At 42.8% G+C, this 19,040-nt stretch overlaps 1 protein-coding gene across 10 annotated transcripts in view; it reads left to right on the top strand.

Moving 5' to 3' along the window:
- Positions 1-6,839: 6,839 nt before the first annotated feature.
- TTC12 (tetratricopeptide repeat domain 12) overlaps positions 6,840-19,040 on the top strand; it is a 58,857-nt gene continuing 46,656 nt past the window's right edge. For 5 of the 10 annotated variants that reach the window (XM_063784502.1, XM_063784504.1, XM_063784500.1 and 2 more), the window contains exons 1-6: positions 7,002-7,617; positions 8,662-8,734; positions 15,718-15,881; positions 16,422-16,443; positions 17,033-17,110; positions 17,950-18,071. In XM_063784502.1, coding sequence (XP_063640572.1) covers positions 8,677-8,734; positions 15,718-15,881; positions 16,422-16,443; positions 17,033-17,110; positions 17,950-18,071 — 444 coding nt within the window. In that variant the 5' untranslated portion in view covers positions 7,002-7,617; positions 8,662-8,676. Of the gene's footprint in view, positions 7,618-8,661; positions 8,735-15,717; positions 15,882-16,421; positions 16,444-17,032; positions 17,111-17,949; positions 18,072-19,040 lie in introns of all 10 variants that reach the window. The other 5 variants (XM_054662696.2, XM_009424205.4, XM_508759.7 and 2 more) reach the window with 4 other exon arrangements.

Genomic DNA, 19,040 nt, shown 5'->3' on the forward strand with positions numbered 1-19,040 from the left:
AAGGATCCAAAGATGACACTGGTGGAGACATGCTGCCTTCTTAATGGAGTGAGGGGCATGCCCCTCTGGCTATAGTTAAGATGTATCTTTCACCTTTGCAGGGGTGGGCCAGCCTGTGAAGTGGAGGGAGCAGTCTGTAAGGAGGCTTCTACGTTCATGAGGCCCAGCAAGGCCCAGAGGCTCCTGGAGTGGTCACTGATGGCAGGAGTTTAAAACAAGGCTCTCTCAAGAAAGTACATCTGAGGCAGTGTGGTGCGGTGGGGTAGCCTGAGCTCTGGTGGGACACAGACCAGGGCTCATATCTTGGCTCAGCCTCTGACAAATCACTTCACCTCTCTCACTGCATTTTCTTGTCTTTGAAATAGGAATAAGACCTTGTAAGGCTATCAAGAGCTTTAAATTAAATAATGCATGTAAAGGACTGAGCACAATGCCTGGAACATAGCAGCTCATTGAGGGCTAGTTACTATCATTACTGTTGTTGTTATTAATAACCGTAGTGTCATTTCATTAAGTTTAGAAATCTCAAGGAAGACTCTTGGCCCCTGTGGTCACACAGACTAAGTCTAACTGGATCCTGAAATTATTTCTACGTCTATGGTAGAATGCTGTTTTTTTGTTTGTTTGTTTTTAGTTTTTTTCTTTCAAAAGGACATAGGTTTGGAAAAAAAATCAAATGTGACTTTTGAATTCTCTTTAGGGAGGAAAAAGACAGTGTTACATTCCTTCAGCTTCCTCCTTCTCTAAATTTTGAAGCCAAAGTTATCAAATCAATTGCAGCTCCAGCATCCATGGTGAGGGGTCTTTGTCTAATGGGCCATGTTTGTAGTTTGGTTCCTGGATTCAGGTTGACTTTGTCTACACCAATCACTCTCAGCAGGCAAAGGTGAGATCTCTTTATTCCTCATGTCCTCAGAAGAAAAAAAAAATTATCTCTCCTAAACTTTTATTTATTTTTGTTTTTTTAGTGATGGAGTCTTGCTCTGTCGCCCACGCTGGAGTGCCGTGGCACAATCTCGGCTCACTGCAACCTCCACCTCTTGGGTTCAAGCTCAGCCTCCCAAGTAGCTGGGACTACAGGCGTGCCTGGCTAATTGTTTTGTATTTTAGTAGAAACGGGGTTTCACCATGTTGCCCAGGCTGGTCTCGAACTCCTGGGCTCAGGCAATCCATCCGCGTCAGTCTCCCAAAGTGCTGGGATTACAGGAGTGAACCTCCGCACCTGGCTGCACCTAAGTTTTTAAAGTATGTTTGATGAGAAAAGACAAAGAGAGACAAAGACAACAAAGACAATTGTTTACACTAAAGAGAGAGCAGAGTAAAAGAGAGGGGAGACCACTTATACAATCTCCAAGTCTCAGATTTACTGTACAATCTCCAAGTCTCAGACTTACTGTGAACAAATGTTCTCCCATTTTTACTGAGAACATAAAACAAAAGTAAAACTGAAGTATCACACAAGGGATTTGAATCAGGTGGAAGTAGTCGTTGTGAAAGTATGATTCATAAAGGTTCTCTAGGAGAAATATATTTGAAACGCAAGTCAGCAACAATTTAAAAGTCTGTTTCCCTCTGTGCATTTGAATATATATGAAAATACATAGACATTGACACTTAAAATGTAAATCATAACCATTGTTATTTACATATACTCATATGCCAGGTCCCTAGACTTTGCCATTGTAACAAGTGAAGAAGAAGTGTTCCGAGTGGCCGTATTAGACATGATGGGCTACATTATGCCAAGATCATGCCACTGCACTTCAGCCTGGGTGACAGAGCAAGACTCCATCTCAAAAAACAAAAAAAAAATTCCATAATAGGATAGTATTCCAAGTGTGTATGGGGAGATATAAAATGGAAAAATGACTTCAAGGAGAAAAAAGAATAACATAACCTTCTTAATTTCATGATCTCAGTATCAAATTGCTCCAATGTTTAAAGTTTATTGGATGAGATGCATTTAAAAATTAACATGTGTTTCATTTTAAAATATCAACATTTCTATTATGCTAGTATAACATTATTGTGCTTCATTTTAAAGTATTAACATTTCTATTGTGCTAGTATAACATTATTGTATGGACTTATGATGAAAAATTAGATATAAACATTAAGAGAGTGTTAGTTGAATGAATGAATAAATGAAGAGTGCTTTCCTTATCAGTTAACATTAGGTTTGACTGGGAGTGACAGAAAACCCAAGATAGCAGAATCTTCAGTAAAAGTCATTATATTTCCAGCAACTGAAGTATCTCTTGTTGGCGTTCAATGTCTTGCTCATATAGAAATATGAAGTCGGGCAGTCCAAAGCCCTTGAGGCAGCTCCATGATCTCTGGACCCCACCTCCTTCTAGATCCTCAACACAATGCTTCTATATCATGGTCCAAAATGGCTGGCCCAGCTCCAGCCATTGGGTCCCCATTCCAATCAGCAAGGAAAAGGGCATCCTTTTGGGGACACTTCCCAGAAGTAGCACCACCACCTCTGCTTATATCTAATTGGTCAGAACTTGATCGTGTATTACACAAGGAAAGCTGGGAAACACAGTCTACTCTAGGTGTCTTGGGCCTTGCTAAAAATTGGTAGATCTGAAGAAGAGGAGAACAAACATTAAGGGACAATTATCAATTTACTCCACATCTATACTTGGATAACTCATGGGCATTTTGGACTGGATATCACAAATCTGAACTCATCTTTTCTCCAAACATTATTCTCTAATATTCTCTAGCTCAGCCAATGGAGAACCTTAATCTGGTCAAGCTGGAAACCTAATGTCATTATTGATACTTTCCTGCTGTCAATCCTCCCTCGAAAATACATCTCAAATTCATCTCTATTCCTACCGCCAGTACCCACAACAAACTCCTAACCAGTGTCCCTCTCACCTCTTTCCAGATCATTCTCTGCATTGCAGCCAGAATAACTTTCTAAGAAAAAATAAAAATCTGAGCATGTCACTTTTCTGCTAAAACCCCTGGAAGGCTGCGCATGATGCTTAGGATAAAGACCAAAAACCTTTACATGGCTTTCAAAGGCCTAATGTGATCTGGCCCTTGCTTCATCTTGCACTGCTTACCTTTTGTTCTCCATGCAGCAGACAAACTTGGTGTTCTGCTGTTCCTCCTCCATACCAGGCTCCTTCCTGACTGCCCATGCCATTCGCTCTTTCTCCACCTCCCTCTTTAACTGTCCAATGTCCACTCACCCCCCAAGTCTCTTCTTAAACACCACATCATCAGGGAAGACTTCCAGTGTTTGAGACTAGACTTTCATGGCACCCTGTGCTACCTTTGCTTTTCACCCTTTACTTCTTATAGCACTTATCACAATGAGAATTTACATGATGATTTTGTTTATTGACCCTTATTCCCCTTGGGTGATAAGCTCCTTGAGTCTGGTGACTAGGTACCACTGGTGCTCTGCTGCATCCCAGCATTTAATGAAGTGTCTGCACTTTTTTACTCAGTGTGGCTACAGTCCATAAAGGGATGTCACTGCAGATCTCAGCCCCTATCCTGTTTAAACAAGATCACCAGGCAATTTCTACACACAATCAAGGTTCAGAGGACCTGGTCTAACATATACGAATCATAGTAGTAGTAATAGTTGATAATACTTACTAGGTATTGATAATGCTCCAGGCATCGTTCTAAGCACATGACCTGTATTAACTCATGTACCTCTCACAGAAACCCTATGGGATAGAGAATCATTTAACAACCCAGTTTTACAGATGATGAAACTAAGGCCCACAGGGATTAAGTAACTTGCTTAAGGTCACACATCTAGCAGTAGCAGTAGCAGATGCATAGAACCAACAGACTGTATGCCCACTGTGTATAACAGACCAGTTACATTGAGATAGAAGGATGTGCAGCACAGAAAGAATCAGATCACAGGGCACCAAGTGAGGGGGAGGAGAGCTGCAGTGAGGAGGAGTCCCTCAAATCTATCTCCCGGTGGAGTGCTGGGCTGGGGTTTTTAAGGAGATCATGGAGGTGAAGGGCTAGAAAACTGGGGTTGTCCATTGGTGGGATAAGGGGGATGAAAGTATCAGGATTTGGGAACTGCATTCTTTGGTGAGTCAACTTCTGGTCAGCTACAGTAGGAGACCTGGGGGGGGCCAGCAGGACAGGGTCATAGTGGGGCCCTCAGACCAGCTGGTGTCAATGGGTCCTTCAGAACAGCTGACATTAGTAATTTCACTGGTATGCAGGACCTGAAAGAATACTCCAAGTGGAAAACATAATGTTTTATGTTCAAGTTGTTAACTATAGAGCAGTTAAGGGGAACTATAATCTTGTAACTGGGTCTACGTGATTCTGAGATAACAGACACTAAACAATTATGAAGAAGCAGGCCAGAGAACAAGCTGACCTCATGGTTCATGCTGAATGTGCTGCAAGCTGGGCTTATTTTATTTCTCCCTTTCCCTGCTTCCCTGATTAATTTTACAAAGTTTGTAAGGAAGATTTCAGTAGTGTTAGTAATAAAAGAGGCGGAATATGATCCCCAGTACATAGCACAATAGAAGGTGCACAGTAGGTGCTTCAAGACATTTTAATGAATGCTAATAGGTGGAGATGTGAGATTTGAACCCAGCAAAATGGCTCCAGAGCCCCAGCTCTTAACCACTTAGCATGTGATGAATATTTGTCAAGTGCACCCCAGGGGCCTTCCGCTGCTTCTAGCACACTATAGGCCACTCACACTAGCTGAACAAATGTGTGAGTGAATGGTTAGGTGGTACAGTCAGTTGTGGGCAGATACCTCTGGAACCTAGGAAAGGAGTTTAGTGAAAAGAGTAGTAGGATAGGAAGTAAGTGATTTGGAACTATTGGCCTCAATGTGATAAGAAACACCCTGAGGTGGGGGACCATAGGCATATAGCCTTCGTGTGTTCAAGGCCTCACAGGCCTAAGAGGAAAATGGGGTGATACTAATGGTGATAACCAAAACTTCACTGGTTCTTGTCTCCATCAATTCCCACAGGCTGGAAGGTCACTGTGAAGTACCCTATATCTTTCTGAGGATCCCTATGGTGTGCCTAGCCTGTGCTCATTAACATCCTTGCTCCTGCCAGGCACCTACACTGTCTGCTACTTCTCCTGAGGCACCTCATTCCCTTGGGACAGCCACTGTGACCATGTCCTGCTGGGATCCCCAGGTCTCCTGCTGCAGTTGATGAGCCAAAAGACTCACTCTGCTGATGCTGTACCCATTCAGCTGCCAAGAGGAGCAGAACATCCGTGGCCCCTTTGTGTTATACTGCATTAGAGGGGTACCCAAGCAGGACGGTATGTGTACCAATGCATCATAGAGACTTCAGTCAAACAGCTCTTCTGTTCTCTACAGGACACAGGCATGCATCCTATGGGGCCTAGGCCACAAGAGAGTCAACAGGCTGTACTTGGAATCAACACTAGAGCTAGCTGGCCATGCCTGGATCCCTCTCCCCTCTGGCGAATTCCATCTCTAGGGGCTCCTTGTTCCCTACCAAACAGGTTTCCATAAAGCACTCATTTGCCAAGAAGTTCCAGGTGTTTCTGACCGTGAACTTAAGCTCAAGTTTCCCCTAAACCTGCTTTTTTTCCACTGGTAACCCTGCACATAATACTCTGAGATTTTGTTTAGAAAAACAGACTGAAATTTCTTTAGGGCTGTGTGCATGTATTTGGGGCATGAATGAATGTGCCCATTAGCTCATTCTGCTCTAAACCCTATGATTCCCCGGATGTCACGTGCCACCTGTTCCTACTGACTAGGTACCAGGCACTGAAACCACCATTGCAAAATTATAACTGAGATGGTGAAAGGGATCTGACCTAACCGACTCCATCTTGCTTCTCATCTCCAAGCTGTCTTTGTTCATTCCTAGGCATAGGCCAAACTAACTTTGGGGGGAACTTAGTTTATAGTTTAGCTTTGAAACAAAGACAATACCAGCCCTTTCCCAAACAAACCCCCTTCTTGCCCAGGGACTAGACTGCCTTTTCAGGACTAACAAATTAGCCACAAAATTAGAAATTATGGTTTAGGAGTCATGCAGCTAGAGGCTGCAAGATTCTAAACCTCAAATTGCTCCTGGGGATAACATCAACTATTGTAAAACCTAAGATCAATGCTTAAGATATTTCACAGACACTGCACTCGATGGATCAGCTGGCACCACCCAGATGGATAAACTGGCTCATCTGGTCTTATGACCCCCACCTGGCAACTGACTCAGCACAAGAGGACAGCTTTGATTCCCTGTGAGTTCATCTCCTAGCCCACCAATCAGCACTCCCGACTCACTGACCCCTACCCACCAAATTATCCTTAAAAACTCTGATCCCTGAAAGCTAGGGAGACTGATTTGAGTAATAAAAAAACTCCGGTCTCCCTCACAGCCAGCTTTGTGTGAATTACTCTTTCTCTATTGCAATTCCCCTGTCTTGATAAATCGACTCTGTTTAGGCAGTGAGCAAGGTGAACCTATTGGGCGGTTACAGCACTTTAACCATAAACCTTATGAGAAAGTGCCATTTCTCCATTTCACAGGTGAGAAAACTGAGGATTAAAAAGGTTACTCAAATAACTTTCCTAAGGATAAATGTGTGAGTCTTCTAACTCACACATTTATCAATAAACAAAACCGGATTCACAAGTACACTGGAGACTTTACATTTTGGGCAAGGATATTTAAGCTAACGGGAGTGAGACAACCCTTCTTCAGTAGAAAAAAGGCGAGCAGCAGACGCTGCTTTAGTCACCAGCACTTTGCTTCCTCCGTCTCCCCGCGCCAGGCATCGGGCATCCCAACCTCGACTTTGGCCTTCAACTTGGCGCGCTCCGGAGCTGGAGCTCTGCTGTGGCGAATCTGATCGCGGGTCCATGCCCGCCCCCTGTCCCGCCTCCTGGCTTTTGACCCCGTCCTTGGTCCCGCCCCGGGCCCTGGCTCCTGGCCCCGCCCTTGGTCCCGCCCCGGGCCCCTGGCTCCTGGCCCCGCCCCAGCCCAGGCAGGTCACCGCGCCATTTCCTGTCGAAAGCTGGGCGAATCAGGTCGGTGCCGCGGGGTACCCCGGAATCCCCCCTGGGAGCTGGTCCTGCACTGGCCTTCAGAGCCGAGCAGAGGACGCTGCTTTGGGCCCCAGAGCATGGGAAGGTCTTGGCTGCGGTCTGGGACCTGCATGGAGGGCCCGGGACCTGCGGACGCCTGGGAGCGGTTGCTGGGCAACAGTGCGTGCGGCCTGGCCTCTTTGCGCCCGGCGGGCAGCGCGCGTCTGGGGCAGGCTCCGCGCGGGGCTCGGGCACAGGTCTCCGCTGCCGCAGACCTACCGAGTGAAGCACTGAGCGCGGCGCCGCTTCGCCATCACCTGGCTCTGGCCCTCTCACCCTAGCGTGGGGGGGCACTGGCCAGGCAGTGAGGACCCTGAGATCCATGCCCTGGGAGACAGAGGTTGTCTCCTGTCCATGCACCCGCGCGCCTGCCTTCTAACCTTCATACCGTTGGGCAGATTAATTCACTGGACTGGGCCTCTGTTCCGTGGGAGTTGAAAAGATTTGACCTGGAAGAAACCCTAGCGATTATTCAGTTAATCCGCAACCCCACCCCCTGTTTTATATAGGTAAGGGTGCTTCACGGTGAGGACTCGTCGCGTGCCTGGTGCTTTACATCAGTCCGCAGAATAGTCCTCGTAGTTTCTCTCTTACTGTTCCCATAGTATGGGTGAGGACTCTGAGGCTCGGAGAGGTTGTGAATTTAGCCAGAATCACACAGCTTGTAACTGGTGGAGATGAGGACACTGAGACTCGATTAAATCACTCGTAGTTTGTTCGTGGCAGATTACGTGTTAGAAGCGTGTTACACTACTATGAAACCTGGCCATGGAAATGAGAATCACCTGGAAAGTGTTTAAAATCTATATTCGTGGCTGGGCAATGTCCCGGGTTTACTGACTTGAAATCTCGGGCTACGGCTGAGGAAGCTGTATATTTAACAATCTTCCCGATGATTTTTATGATCTGTGGATGAACCACTGAGTACTGCTGGGTACACCACGGGGCCTTCTCGCACAAAAACAACTGTAAAATAATATCTAAGGTACCTAGAGCAGAAGAGACGCTGGTGAGCATGTTAACATTATGTTCTAATCCCTTCAGTCAATTTGTACCCTTTCTTCACTCTTCAGAAACAAGCCAAAGGCAGATTTTAAACAAGTATGGACATTTAGATGCAAATTGCCCCAAGTTTGTTACCTGTCACACATCCACATTTAAGCTTCTGACTAGACCAGCCTGTCATCATCAAAGTCAGGTGTTAGTGTATTTCTCTATCCTTGGCAACCTGTCATCTGCTCTCTTCTCATCTCCATGCCAGGTCCCTAAATCGCCAGGGTTGATGTTGGCTTTGGAAGAACTATTTGCAGAGCGTTTTCTGCACTGGAAGGAGGGCTGGAAGCTTTCTGGAAGCATTGCCGCACATAAATGAGTGCCTCTTGGCCTAAAACAGCAGTTGGAATGAAAGGGATCACCCTGCTGTTATTCATTGACATTAACAAAACTGTCATAAAAATAATCACTTGGCTCTTAGTTTTAGAAGGCTAATAAGCCTGACCGTTCTGTTTAGTGCTTTATTATTATTAATTTCACCATTATGCTGCATCCCTTAGGGATTCCGGTTCACAATGGATGCTGATCGAGAGAAAGATTTGCAGAAATTTCTTAAAAATGTGGATGAAATCTGTAAGTACTAGTAAATCATAAATTAATTTCTGCTTTAGAGAAGTGGAGTAGATAAAGAGAAATGATTGCTCTAAGTTCCTGGGTGGCTTGACAGGTTTATAACTCTTAGGAAAAAAGTGTAATTGAAATTAAAGAGAAGGGTATTGAGAAGCAAGTTATAGCCTCAGGGCTGTATTTTCTGGCTGTTAATTGGTATCAGAGAAACTGTTAACATTCTGATAGGAATTCAGGCTGACGGTTTTCTTCCATATTTTGTATCCTTCTATGTGGAATCCAGTCAAAACAAGCTGCTGTTTCCCCATTGACAATGAACCCAGCTGTTCCCTTCAAGGGTCAAGAACCTCACTGATCAGTGTGAGATTCCTCCCGTTTTAGAGTAGAGCCATTTCTGTTTTAGAGCTGCAGAGGCAAAATCAAATGGCTTTCCTTTAGGATCCATCAAATTACGTGGATGGCTTATGATCATCATTCCCTTCTCTCTCTCTAGACAAGAAAGTCCTTTCCCAAGTTCAGGCAGGTTGGATCTCAAAGAAATGTACTCTGATCCCACAGATCACATTCAGGAATTTCCAAACCTGTCAGTCCCTGTTCAGGGAGCTTGCTTGAGTATAGAAACAAACAAACCAACAAGCAAACAGACCTTACATAGTAAATACAGGCAATATGCTGAAATTGCTGCTTGTAGCAGATTGTATGGGTTCAAGGAATAAAGTGGTTTTAAAGCTAGCTTGGGTGACATCGTAAATGATACATGAATAATGCTCATCCCTGAATGCTGTTCCATGGAGCTCTGGCCTTGGCCCACTGCCACCTTTCTCTTCAGCTGGTCTAAACATGTAGCTTTACCTGCCACCTGTTTGCTCATGACCCCCACATCTACATGGACACTTAGCCTTCTTTTCTGAGCCTCTGCCTCTATGGTACTGTCATACCTACTGTATCCCACAAATAAACTTAAATGTGTCCAAAATTGAGGCATCATCTCTTTCCCTCCCCTTTGTCCTCCCCCTCCCAAATAAAACCTGCTTCTCCTACCCTCACCTTCATCCTGGTCTCAGTTGGTGACACCACCATCCAGAAATTTACAAGTCATCTGGGACTCCTCCCAACTCATAACCCTGCATCCAATTAGCCATCTAGTTTGGTTGGAGAGCCATCCTCTCCAACCCTCCCTTTGTTCTGGTTCTTCTTACCCAGACTATCTCAACAACCCCCTGATTGTTTTTCCTGTCTCCAGGCTTATACTTCCCACAGAGTAATGTATCTAAAATGCAAATCTGACCCAGACACTTCTCTGCTTGGATTCCTTTTGCAGTCATAATAAATCCCAAGCTCTCATCAGGACTTAAGTCCTCCCATGACCTTGTCCTTACCTCTCTCATATCTCCCTACCTCACGCTTGAGCAGCAATAAACTGCTGATACTTTGCCACACATACTCTGTGTTTCACACTCTGCACTGGATCTTTGCCATTCCCACTGCCTCTTCATCTTTTTTTTTAACCTGGCTAACTTATGCATACTCAAAGTTCATTCAGGTATCATGTATACCAGTGCTGTCCAATAGAGCTTTCTGTGATGATGAAAACGTTCCATAATCCTCACTGTCCACTATGGTAGCGACTAGCCACATGATTATTGAGCATTTGAAATATGGCTTATAACTCCACCCTGTGGTCTAGTGCTTAGGGTTCTGTGTGTTTGTGGCTGCAGCCCAGGTTTGAAATGCGGCTTGTTTCAATTAATTTAAATTTATGTAGCACATGTATATAGATTCTGTACATTTACTTCTTGGGCTCTTGCTATGTGTTGAGTGTTGGTAAGGCCTAGAGAATACAGTCAAAGAATTATTCTTTTCATGGTATTAATAGTCCAGTGGAGAAAACAGATATTAAACAGTAATTTCAAGTATGCAATATGAGACACAGAGAATTACAAAGTGTAGGGATCTAACCCAGCTTTGGGAGGTTGTATTAGTCGGCTAGGGCTGCTGTAACAAAATAGACTGGCTGGCTTAAATGACAAAACTTTATTTTCTTAGAGTTCTGGAGTTTAGAAATCTAAGACCAGGGTGTGAGCAGGTTTGGTTTCTTCTGAGGCCTCTCTCCTTGGCTTGCAGATGGGTACCTTCCCGCTGTGCCCTCACATGGTCATCTCTCTGTGCGTGCATATATTTGGTGTTTCTCTTCTTACAAGGACACTAGTCATATTGGATTAGGGCAATAATTAGTTACTTCTTTAAAGGCCCTATCTACAAATACAGTCATACCAGGAGTTATAGCCTCAACATGTGAATTTTTGGGGGGGATGCAATTTAGTCCATAACAGAAATTAAATAAAGTTTTCCTGAAGAAGTGAGATTTAGGCAAAATGTGAAGAGTGAGTCGGAGTTGGTCACTGGGGAAATGACAGGGGAGTGTCCTGAGTGGGAAGTAAGGAGGTAGGAAAGCTAAGAGTGAAGAAAGAGTGTGGCGCTTTTGAGGAACTGAAAGAATAAAAAGCCCCAAATGGCTGGAAAGAAGAGATCAAGGAGAGAAGAGTCCCATCTGAATATGGAGGGGCCAGATTAGGAAAGACCTTGGAAACCATGGTAAGGAATTTGTGTTTACCCTGAGAGCAGTAAATCAATTCCATCTAATTTATGTAATGACTCTTCCCTCAAGGAGGTGGAGCATCTCTACCCCTTAAATGTGAGATACATTTAGTGACTTGCTTCCAAAGAGTACAGTATGGAAAGGGAGGGAAGAAAGTAACTTTACAGTGGAAAAGGTTGGCAAACACAATTTCAGATAGATGATCAAGGTTAACCTCCTGATAAATCACACTGATGGCATGCATCCCTGGTACGCCATAGTGTGCCATGGTCTTTTTCCCCAAATCCTGTAACCCCAGTCTAACCGTGAGAAAAATACCAGATAAACCCAAATTGCAAGGTATTCTATGAAATACCTGATCAGTACTACTCAAAACTGTCAAGGTCATCAAAATAAGGAAAGGGTGAGAAATTGTCGCAGCCTAGAGAAGCCTAAGGAGACATGACTAAATGTCGTATAGTGTTCTGGATGGGATCCTGGAATAGAAAAAGGGCATTAGGGAGAAAAACAATGAAATTAGAATAAAGTGTGCAGTTGAGTTAATTTTAAAAAATTAATTAAAAGACATGAAAGAAGAGCTAAATAAATGGAGACATTTAATCCTAGGAAGACTTATTTGGTAAAAATGTCAATTTTTAAAATATTCTATGCAGTAAATACAATTTAGATCAAAACCCCCAAAGTAGTATGTACTAAAATTCAGCAAGCTGATTCCAAAGTTTACGTGGAAGAGCAAAGGACCAAGAAGAGCCAAGAAAACTCTGCAGGAAAAAAAAAAAAGGCAGGACAACTTTCCCTACCTGACATTCAAGATTTATTATAAAGCCATAGTAATCAATGCATGGAGGTTTTCATGCTGGAAAGGACAATCAGGGGAAAGGAATGAGGAGCCTGGAGAAGATTTGCACACATAACAGGGATGATGAGACACATTGCTGGCAGGGACTTCTCAACAAATAATGCTCCTGCCCTACGTGAAAGTCAACTCTAGGTGAATTACATATCTTAGTAAGAAAAAAACTTTAAAACTTTTATAAGACACCATAAGAGAGTATATTTATAACCTTACTGACACAAAAGACCTAAATTGTAAAGGAAAAGATGGTATATTTAACACATTAAAATTAAAAAGAAAATCTCTTCAACAACATATTCCATAAAAACAAATGAAAAGACAAAGAATACCCAAGGGGAAGATGTTTGGAAATACATGTAACCAGTCCAGAATATATACAACTGATACGGATAGGAGATGGGAATAGTGGATAGAAGAGGGTGGTTCCCTGGCAAAGACCCCACCCTCAAGCCGGGAGATCTGCAGCACTAAGTGGAAACAGGCATTTCTGTTTTCGTGCCCAAAAAGTTGCCTTTTGGCCTGCCATGCTCCCCTATCCTGTGCCCATGTAGACTCTGAACCCCAGGCTCCAGAAGCAGACAAACAGGTGAGATGAGGACACAAGCAGACAAATGGCAGAACGACACAGTAGAGAAAAGAGGAGGAATGTCTGAATGCTGAGAGGAGTTTGGCTGGGAGCAGCCAGAGGGGAGTTTGGCCACTGGATGGCCAGGCTCCAGGGGAAGATCATCTTTCCCCTCCATCCCCCCTTCCAGCTCCCCATCCATCCCGCTGAAAGCCACCTCCACCACTCAGTAAAACCCCACATTCATCCTTCAGTCCTGTGTGTGACCTGATTCTTCCGGGGACGCTGGGCAAGAGCTCGGGATACAAAAAGCTGTCACTTCCCTCTGCCCTTGTGAAAAGGCAGAGGTCCGTCAAGCTGGTTAACACTCAAGTCATCCACAGATGGCAGGGCTAAAAGGACACGCTGTAACACCCGCCCAACTGGGCTCCTGCACTTGTCCGTCTGCGTTCTCCCCCTCCCCTCAGGGGTTTGAGCAGTGGTGGTGACTGAACAGGCAAGCCACACCCCTGTCGCGTGTCCTGCGAGGGGGATCAGAGAACGCCCCTGTTTCACAATCAAATCAACCAGGCATGGTGGTGTGTGCCTGTAGTCTTTGCTACTCAGGAGGCTGAAGCAGGAGGATCGCTCGAGCCCAGGGGTTCAAATCCAGCCTGGACAACATAGCAAGACCATCTCTTAAAAAAAAAGAATTTTTTAAAAAAGAAATTATGTTAACTAATAAGAAAGAGACAATGACCCAATAGAAAATTGGCCAAGGATAGGAGTAGGCTCTTCGTAGAAATCCAAATGGGTGCAAATCAATAAGAAGATGCTCAATTCCAATCAAATTCAGCAAAATGCAAATTAAAATGTTAATGAGATACCATTCCCATCCATTACATTGACAACAATTAAAAAGTTTAACCTAGCAAGTGATGATAAGAATGTAGAAGAATGGGAACTTCCTCTTGTACTCTTTTGTAGGAGTAAAAATTGGTACAGCCATATCCTGAAGGATATGTAACATATGTGCACAAGGAAATATGTACATACAGGTATTCAATTCAGCATTTATTTACTTTAGAAAAAACTAAAAAACCACCTGGCTATCAATAAAAGAATGGATTAACTATGGTATATATAATGGTTTAAATGAATCAACTGGAAGCGTGTATCAAGAACACATCTCTAAAGCATCTTAAGAGAAAAAAGTAGGTGGCAAATGAATGCACATTTTACACAACTATTTTTAAAAATTGTTTAAATATTACATACACAAATATTCTGGTAGATTGCAAGAATGGTTACAGATTCCTTTCTTCCCATCAAGAGTGGAGCCTATTTCTCTGCCACTTGAATCTGGGTTGGCCATGTGCGTTGCTTTGGCCAAAAGGATGTTTGCAAACATGACACAAGCAGAGGCTTGAAAAGTGCATTTGAATTAGGGCTTGCACTCATACCACTCATGAGAAAGTAAGACACACTTACCCTGGTTGCTCGCATTTCTCAAGCCAACAGCCAGCAGACTTTCTAAAGCAGAGCCACTTAGATGACTGACAGTTGACCATGGATATATGTGTGAGTCCAGCTGAAACCAGAAGAACTGGCCAGCTGAATTCAGCTCAAATTGTTGACATAGACAATTGTAAACTAAGCCACAAAAATGGTGGTTTGTTTCAAACCACTAAGTTTTGACGTGGTGTGTGATGCAGCAAAATCTAAATGATACAAATACTAAGTATTAAAGCATGCTGGAGAAAAGATACCATTAACTTATAAATGGCATAGAAACAAAAATGTTGTATTACTTTCTGTATGCTTGAAATATTGTACAATTAAAAATTTCTAATTTCCTTGAAGACTTAGTGGAAAATGAAGAAATTAGAACAGGAAAATGAATTAAGAAGTTTAATTGTGAAGGGGAGGAGACAGAGCATTAGGAGAGATTTAAAGTACATAATTTAGAAGGAAGCTGGTCGAATGGAATAGGTTGAAAATATTGCACAATAGGATTATTAATTGGTGATGCAGGGTTCCTGATTATGCAAAATATGACAATGGAATCCTGGGCCCAGGATGAGGGACTAACCTTACAGAAGAATGGGCACCTTTTCCTGGTAGTAAGGAAGGATGGATGTAGGTATAGGCAGTTTTGTAGTTTTAATAGCAGGAAGTCGATGGCATCTCTTTCCTCTCTGAATTGATAAATAAGGGCATCTTTTTGAGATGGTCAGGTTTAGATTGCAAACTGTTAAAAGTCATTGGGGGAGTGACAGGATATCTTGCCCAGGATAACAAGGATTGCTGGGCATCACTGAAGGTCCAGTTGAGTTTGAGTTTGGACCGGTCCCCCAGGCATCTATCTGTCTCCCTCAGTACATAGCATTCCTAATGCAGACTGGGAGAATTGGGTAATTGGAATTATGTAGAGCTGGAATTTTGTCTGTTAGGTGAGATAGCAGGGCAAGGGAGTTGAGTATATGGGCAGGATGGCTGCTGAGTGATTGACCATGGAATCTAAGCTGGATAAGCAGTAAAGTGAAGACAGGTGAGGATAGGGTTAAGGGCTGTTGTTTTGCGATTTTGAGCTGCCTGTACTTACATGTTTGTCTCCCACACAAGTTCATAAACTCTTCAAAAAAGGATCTTTTTTTATTCATCATTGTTATCTATAGCATCAGCATAATATCTAACTCATAATGAGCTCTCCATAAATTATTGTTGAATTGAATAATGGCTTAAAACTCTGTTCCTTAAAGCTAATAGCTATACTCACCTGCAACTTTTTCTAGGCAAAAAAAAAAAAAAAAAAAAAAAAAAACCTGTTGTTAATTTTTTCTCATTGGTTCTGCTTGATCTATTTTGCTTTCTATTGCTCTATTTTTTTCTTTAAGATCTTTCCCATGCATTTTATGCGCCATCCTTTCTAGTGAATAGATTCTTTTGAATATCTTGTTTGATTAAGTCACATCTGATTTCTTCTCTAGCCAATTTAATTCAGGAGATGAATTCTGATGACCCAGTTGTGCAACAGAAAGCTGTCCTGGAGACAGAAAAGAGACTACTGCTTATGGAGGAAGACCAGGAGGAGGATGAATGCAGGACCACCTTGAACAAGACTATGATCAGTCCTCCACAAACTGCTATGAAGGTTTCTTTTTCTATTGAGAAGTTATATAAGTACTTACAGTGAGAAGACCTACACCTAGGCAGTAGTTTAATCTCAAACTGTCCAGCAAGGCTGAAATGGTCTTTTGTTTCTTAGATTTATTTTTTATAAGAAAGTATAAAATTTGATTTTTTTTCCTTTGATCTTTCTGGGTTATCTTTAAACAACCCTTTGGATCTATTTTAATGGAAATTTCCCCTCTCCACCCCATGAGCTTGTGTGATATATTTAAGCTGTACCTTTAAGGTAATGTATTCTAACTCATTTCCAACTCATAAGCCACAGCTGAGGTCCCTTGACCTGGGCAGCCTTGTTTTGCAGACTCAGTCCCATAGCAATTGTGCCCATAATCAGATCCCCTGATTTAAAGCACGCCCCATGAATTCTGAGCCCTTCAGTTTTGATGGTTAAAAAAAAGGGCCTCTTGTTTGTAATTGATTTGCCTTCTTGGTTTATATACATATAAATTAGAGTGGTTTTTGAAATTTGTTTCTTTGTTTTTATGGTAACCTACGTCTACAGAGTGCAGAAGAAATAAACTCAGGTAAGGACAGCATCTCTCTTCCCAATTTTCATTCTTTATATAGGACCAGTTTTGATTGATTGTAGCTCCTAGACCCTTAAATTATTGCCTTTGAGCTTACAAATAACCTGTGAACAAAAACCTACTGATCATCCCATTCTGTTACTATTGATCAGCGGGAATGTCCCTGAGAGGTTTTTCTTTATTTTCTCTTGGTCAACCTTTTGTAAACTCAATTCAGTTATTCTGTATCATCCAATTTACCCTGTTCAAGGGATCCAGATAGTTTCTCTGTTGCTCAGCTCAGAAGCTCATTATGCTAAACGGAACAAAAAAATCTCTCTTCAAAGAAAAACTCTTTTAAAAGACATAATTCAAATTTGAAGCACAGTCATAGCCATCATGTGTAATAATACATCACACAGATTACCATTTAATGTCAAATTAAGAAAATGTCATTTTAGTTGCCTCAGAATGGTGTGTGTGCGTGTGTGTGCCTGTGTGCATATGCATACGTGTGGCTCTAAAGTAACACTTCGAATTTGAGCTAAAGAACTGATTATAGTATTTGGATTTCTCTTTTTAATATCTGAAATTACCCTGCTGTCAGAGGCCTTCTTGGCATCTGTTGAGAAGGATGCAAAGGAACGAGCCAAGAGAAGAAGGGAAAACAAAGTCTTGGCGGATGGTAATTGTCAGTCCTTACTTTTCAATGGCTGGGGTGATTTGTGCTAGAAAGAGCACATGAAAGCCTGTATGCTGACATTTGAGGACATCTAGATTCCCAGTGGTGAGGTTTGTGATGGGCTTGAGGCAATGGGACCTGGCCAGAAGGAAATCATTGGTGGTCTGTTCTCTGTTCCTGCTGCAACAAGCAGGGGGTAGGATACACCTACCTCCAGTGAAACCTCTTTCTGAAGCTTCCCTGTGCACTTAGCAGAGCAAAGTGAATTGTACTAAACAATGCTCAGGAAGTAGTGGGGGGTGAGAGTGAGCTGCCACTGGCTAGCCTAAGGCATAGATGAAGTGGAAAAGAAAAATAAAACAGCTGTGAGATAGGAGAGGAGACATCAAGGAAAAGGAAGGGATGGGATTGTGTATGTTGCAGGGAGATACATATGATAGAAGAATGTTTTCACTTTTATTTTATACCACCCAGGGCTGTGTGTGCTGCAGGTCTGAATGATTCCATATTTGTTGGGAAAATTAATTATTTGACCCTCTTTATGAGACACCGAATGCACAGATTTGGTCTCTGTGGCAAGCTTAGTATGGTTCTCAGCCTCAATGCAGAAACATTTACTTTTTCTGAGAATCTACTTAGAAGACATGGGTGGATTTGGAGGAAAAAAAAATACTTGAAGAAGCTGGTCCTGAAGTATCTGCAGAGAAAAACAAGTGTCAAGTCCCTTTAGGATCAATAGAAGTGAAGACCTTCGAAATAGAATTGGAAAATCGGGGGAATAAAGTCTGAGAGATTTTCTGATGTGTGGTGAGAGCTCACCTGTGTAACTTATATTCCCATAGCCCTAAAAGAAAAAGGGAATGAAGCATTTGCTGAAGGCAATTATGAAACAGCTATCCTGCGCTACAGTGAGGGTTTGGAGAAGCTGAAGGACATGAAAGTGCTGTACACCAACCGAGCCCAGGTCAGTGAGGCAAGAATGTATCCATGGGGCTTTCTCAGGGAATAGTTGCCACTAAACCTGGGAAAACAAAGATGAGGCTAGATGTTGGGCTGGGAAATGTTTATAAGAACTGGCTCTTGTTTTAAGTGTGGGAGGAGCTGACTTATACGTAGCACTTACCAGTTTCCATGATGCAAATATTCTCACCATGATCTAATTTGGAATCACTGCAGGAGGACTTGGGAAGAGCTGTCCATTATCAGCTCTCTCCATAGTATAAGTCAGCTCCATCATATCACTGATGGTGACCATGCACTTGTCCCTGTGGATAAAGGAGAAAACTAGTGGAATGAAATGACCTATGGGACCTTAGAATTCTGCTACCAACAGATTTCTTCAGCCTCCTTTTTCGGTACTAGTCTTAACTCCTAGGGGATGCCCACCTGTTAGTTTCTCATTCATTGTATCAGTCTCTCTTTAAGATTCTGCGACAGGGATAAAGTGGATAGCCAATGGTCCTGGAGCCAATTTCTTGGAAATTTTGGGTTTCTGAAAGTTTTTATGCATTAGTATATGTCACAAATGAGCTCAATTTCCTGGAACACCAGGTAAAAACCACCCAGATGTTTATTTACTACTTAATGAAGGGATAGGCTGATAGCTCTCAACTGAAACAAAACCATCACCTGTGACCTTATCTTTGAAAAGTAGTTTAGTTTTTGTGTGGTAGAGTTCTCTGCTGGACAGGCCTGAAAAATTGGCAGATTCGTGGACATGATTACCCCATGGTCAGAATATGTCAGCAGGACCTGTGTGAGGTGGACTTGATGCCTTGTCATTTGCAAGAGGGAGAGGCTCAGCAGAGTCCTCATCAGCTCTAATTTCCCTAACTCGAGATTAAGAATGTCTGGCTCTGTGATGTTGAGGAAGAGGACTGGAAGCAAGAAACAGGACATTCGGAAGCCGAAACATACGGGGAGTGACAGTGAC

This window comes from Pan troglodytes, chromosome 9, assembly GCF_028858775.2.
Source record: "Pan troglodytes isolate AG18354 chromosome 9, NHGRI_mPanTro3-v2.0_pri, whole genome shotgun sequence".
Taxonomy (NCBI): Eukaryota; Metazoa; Chordata; class Mammalia; order Primates; family Hominidae; genus Pan; species Pan troglodytes.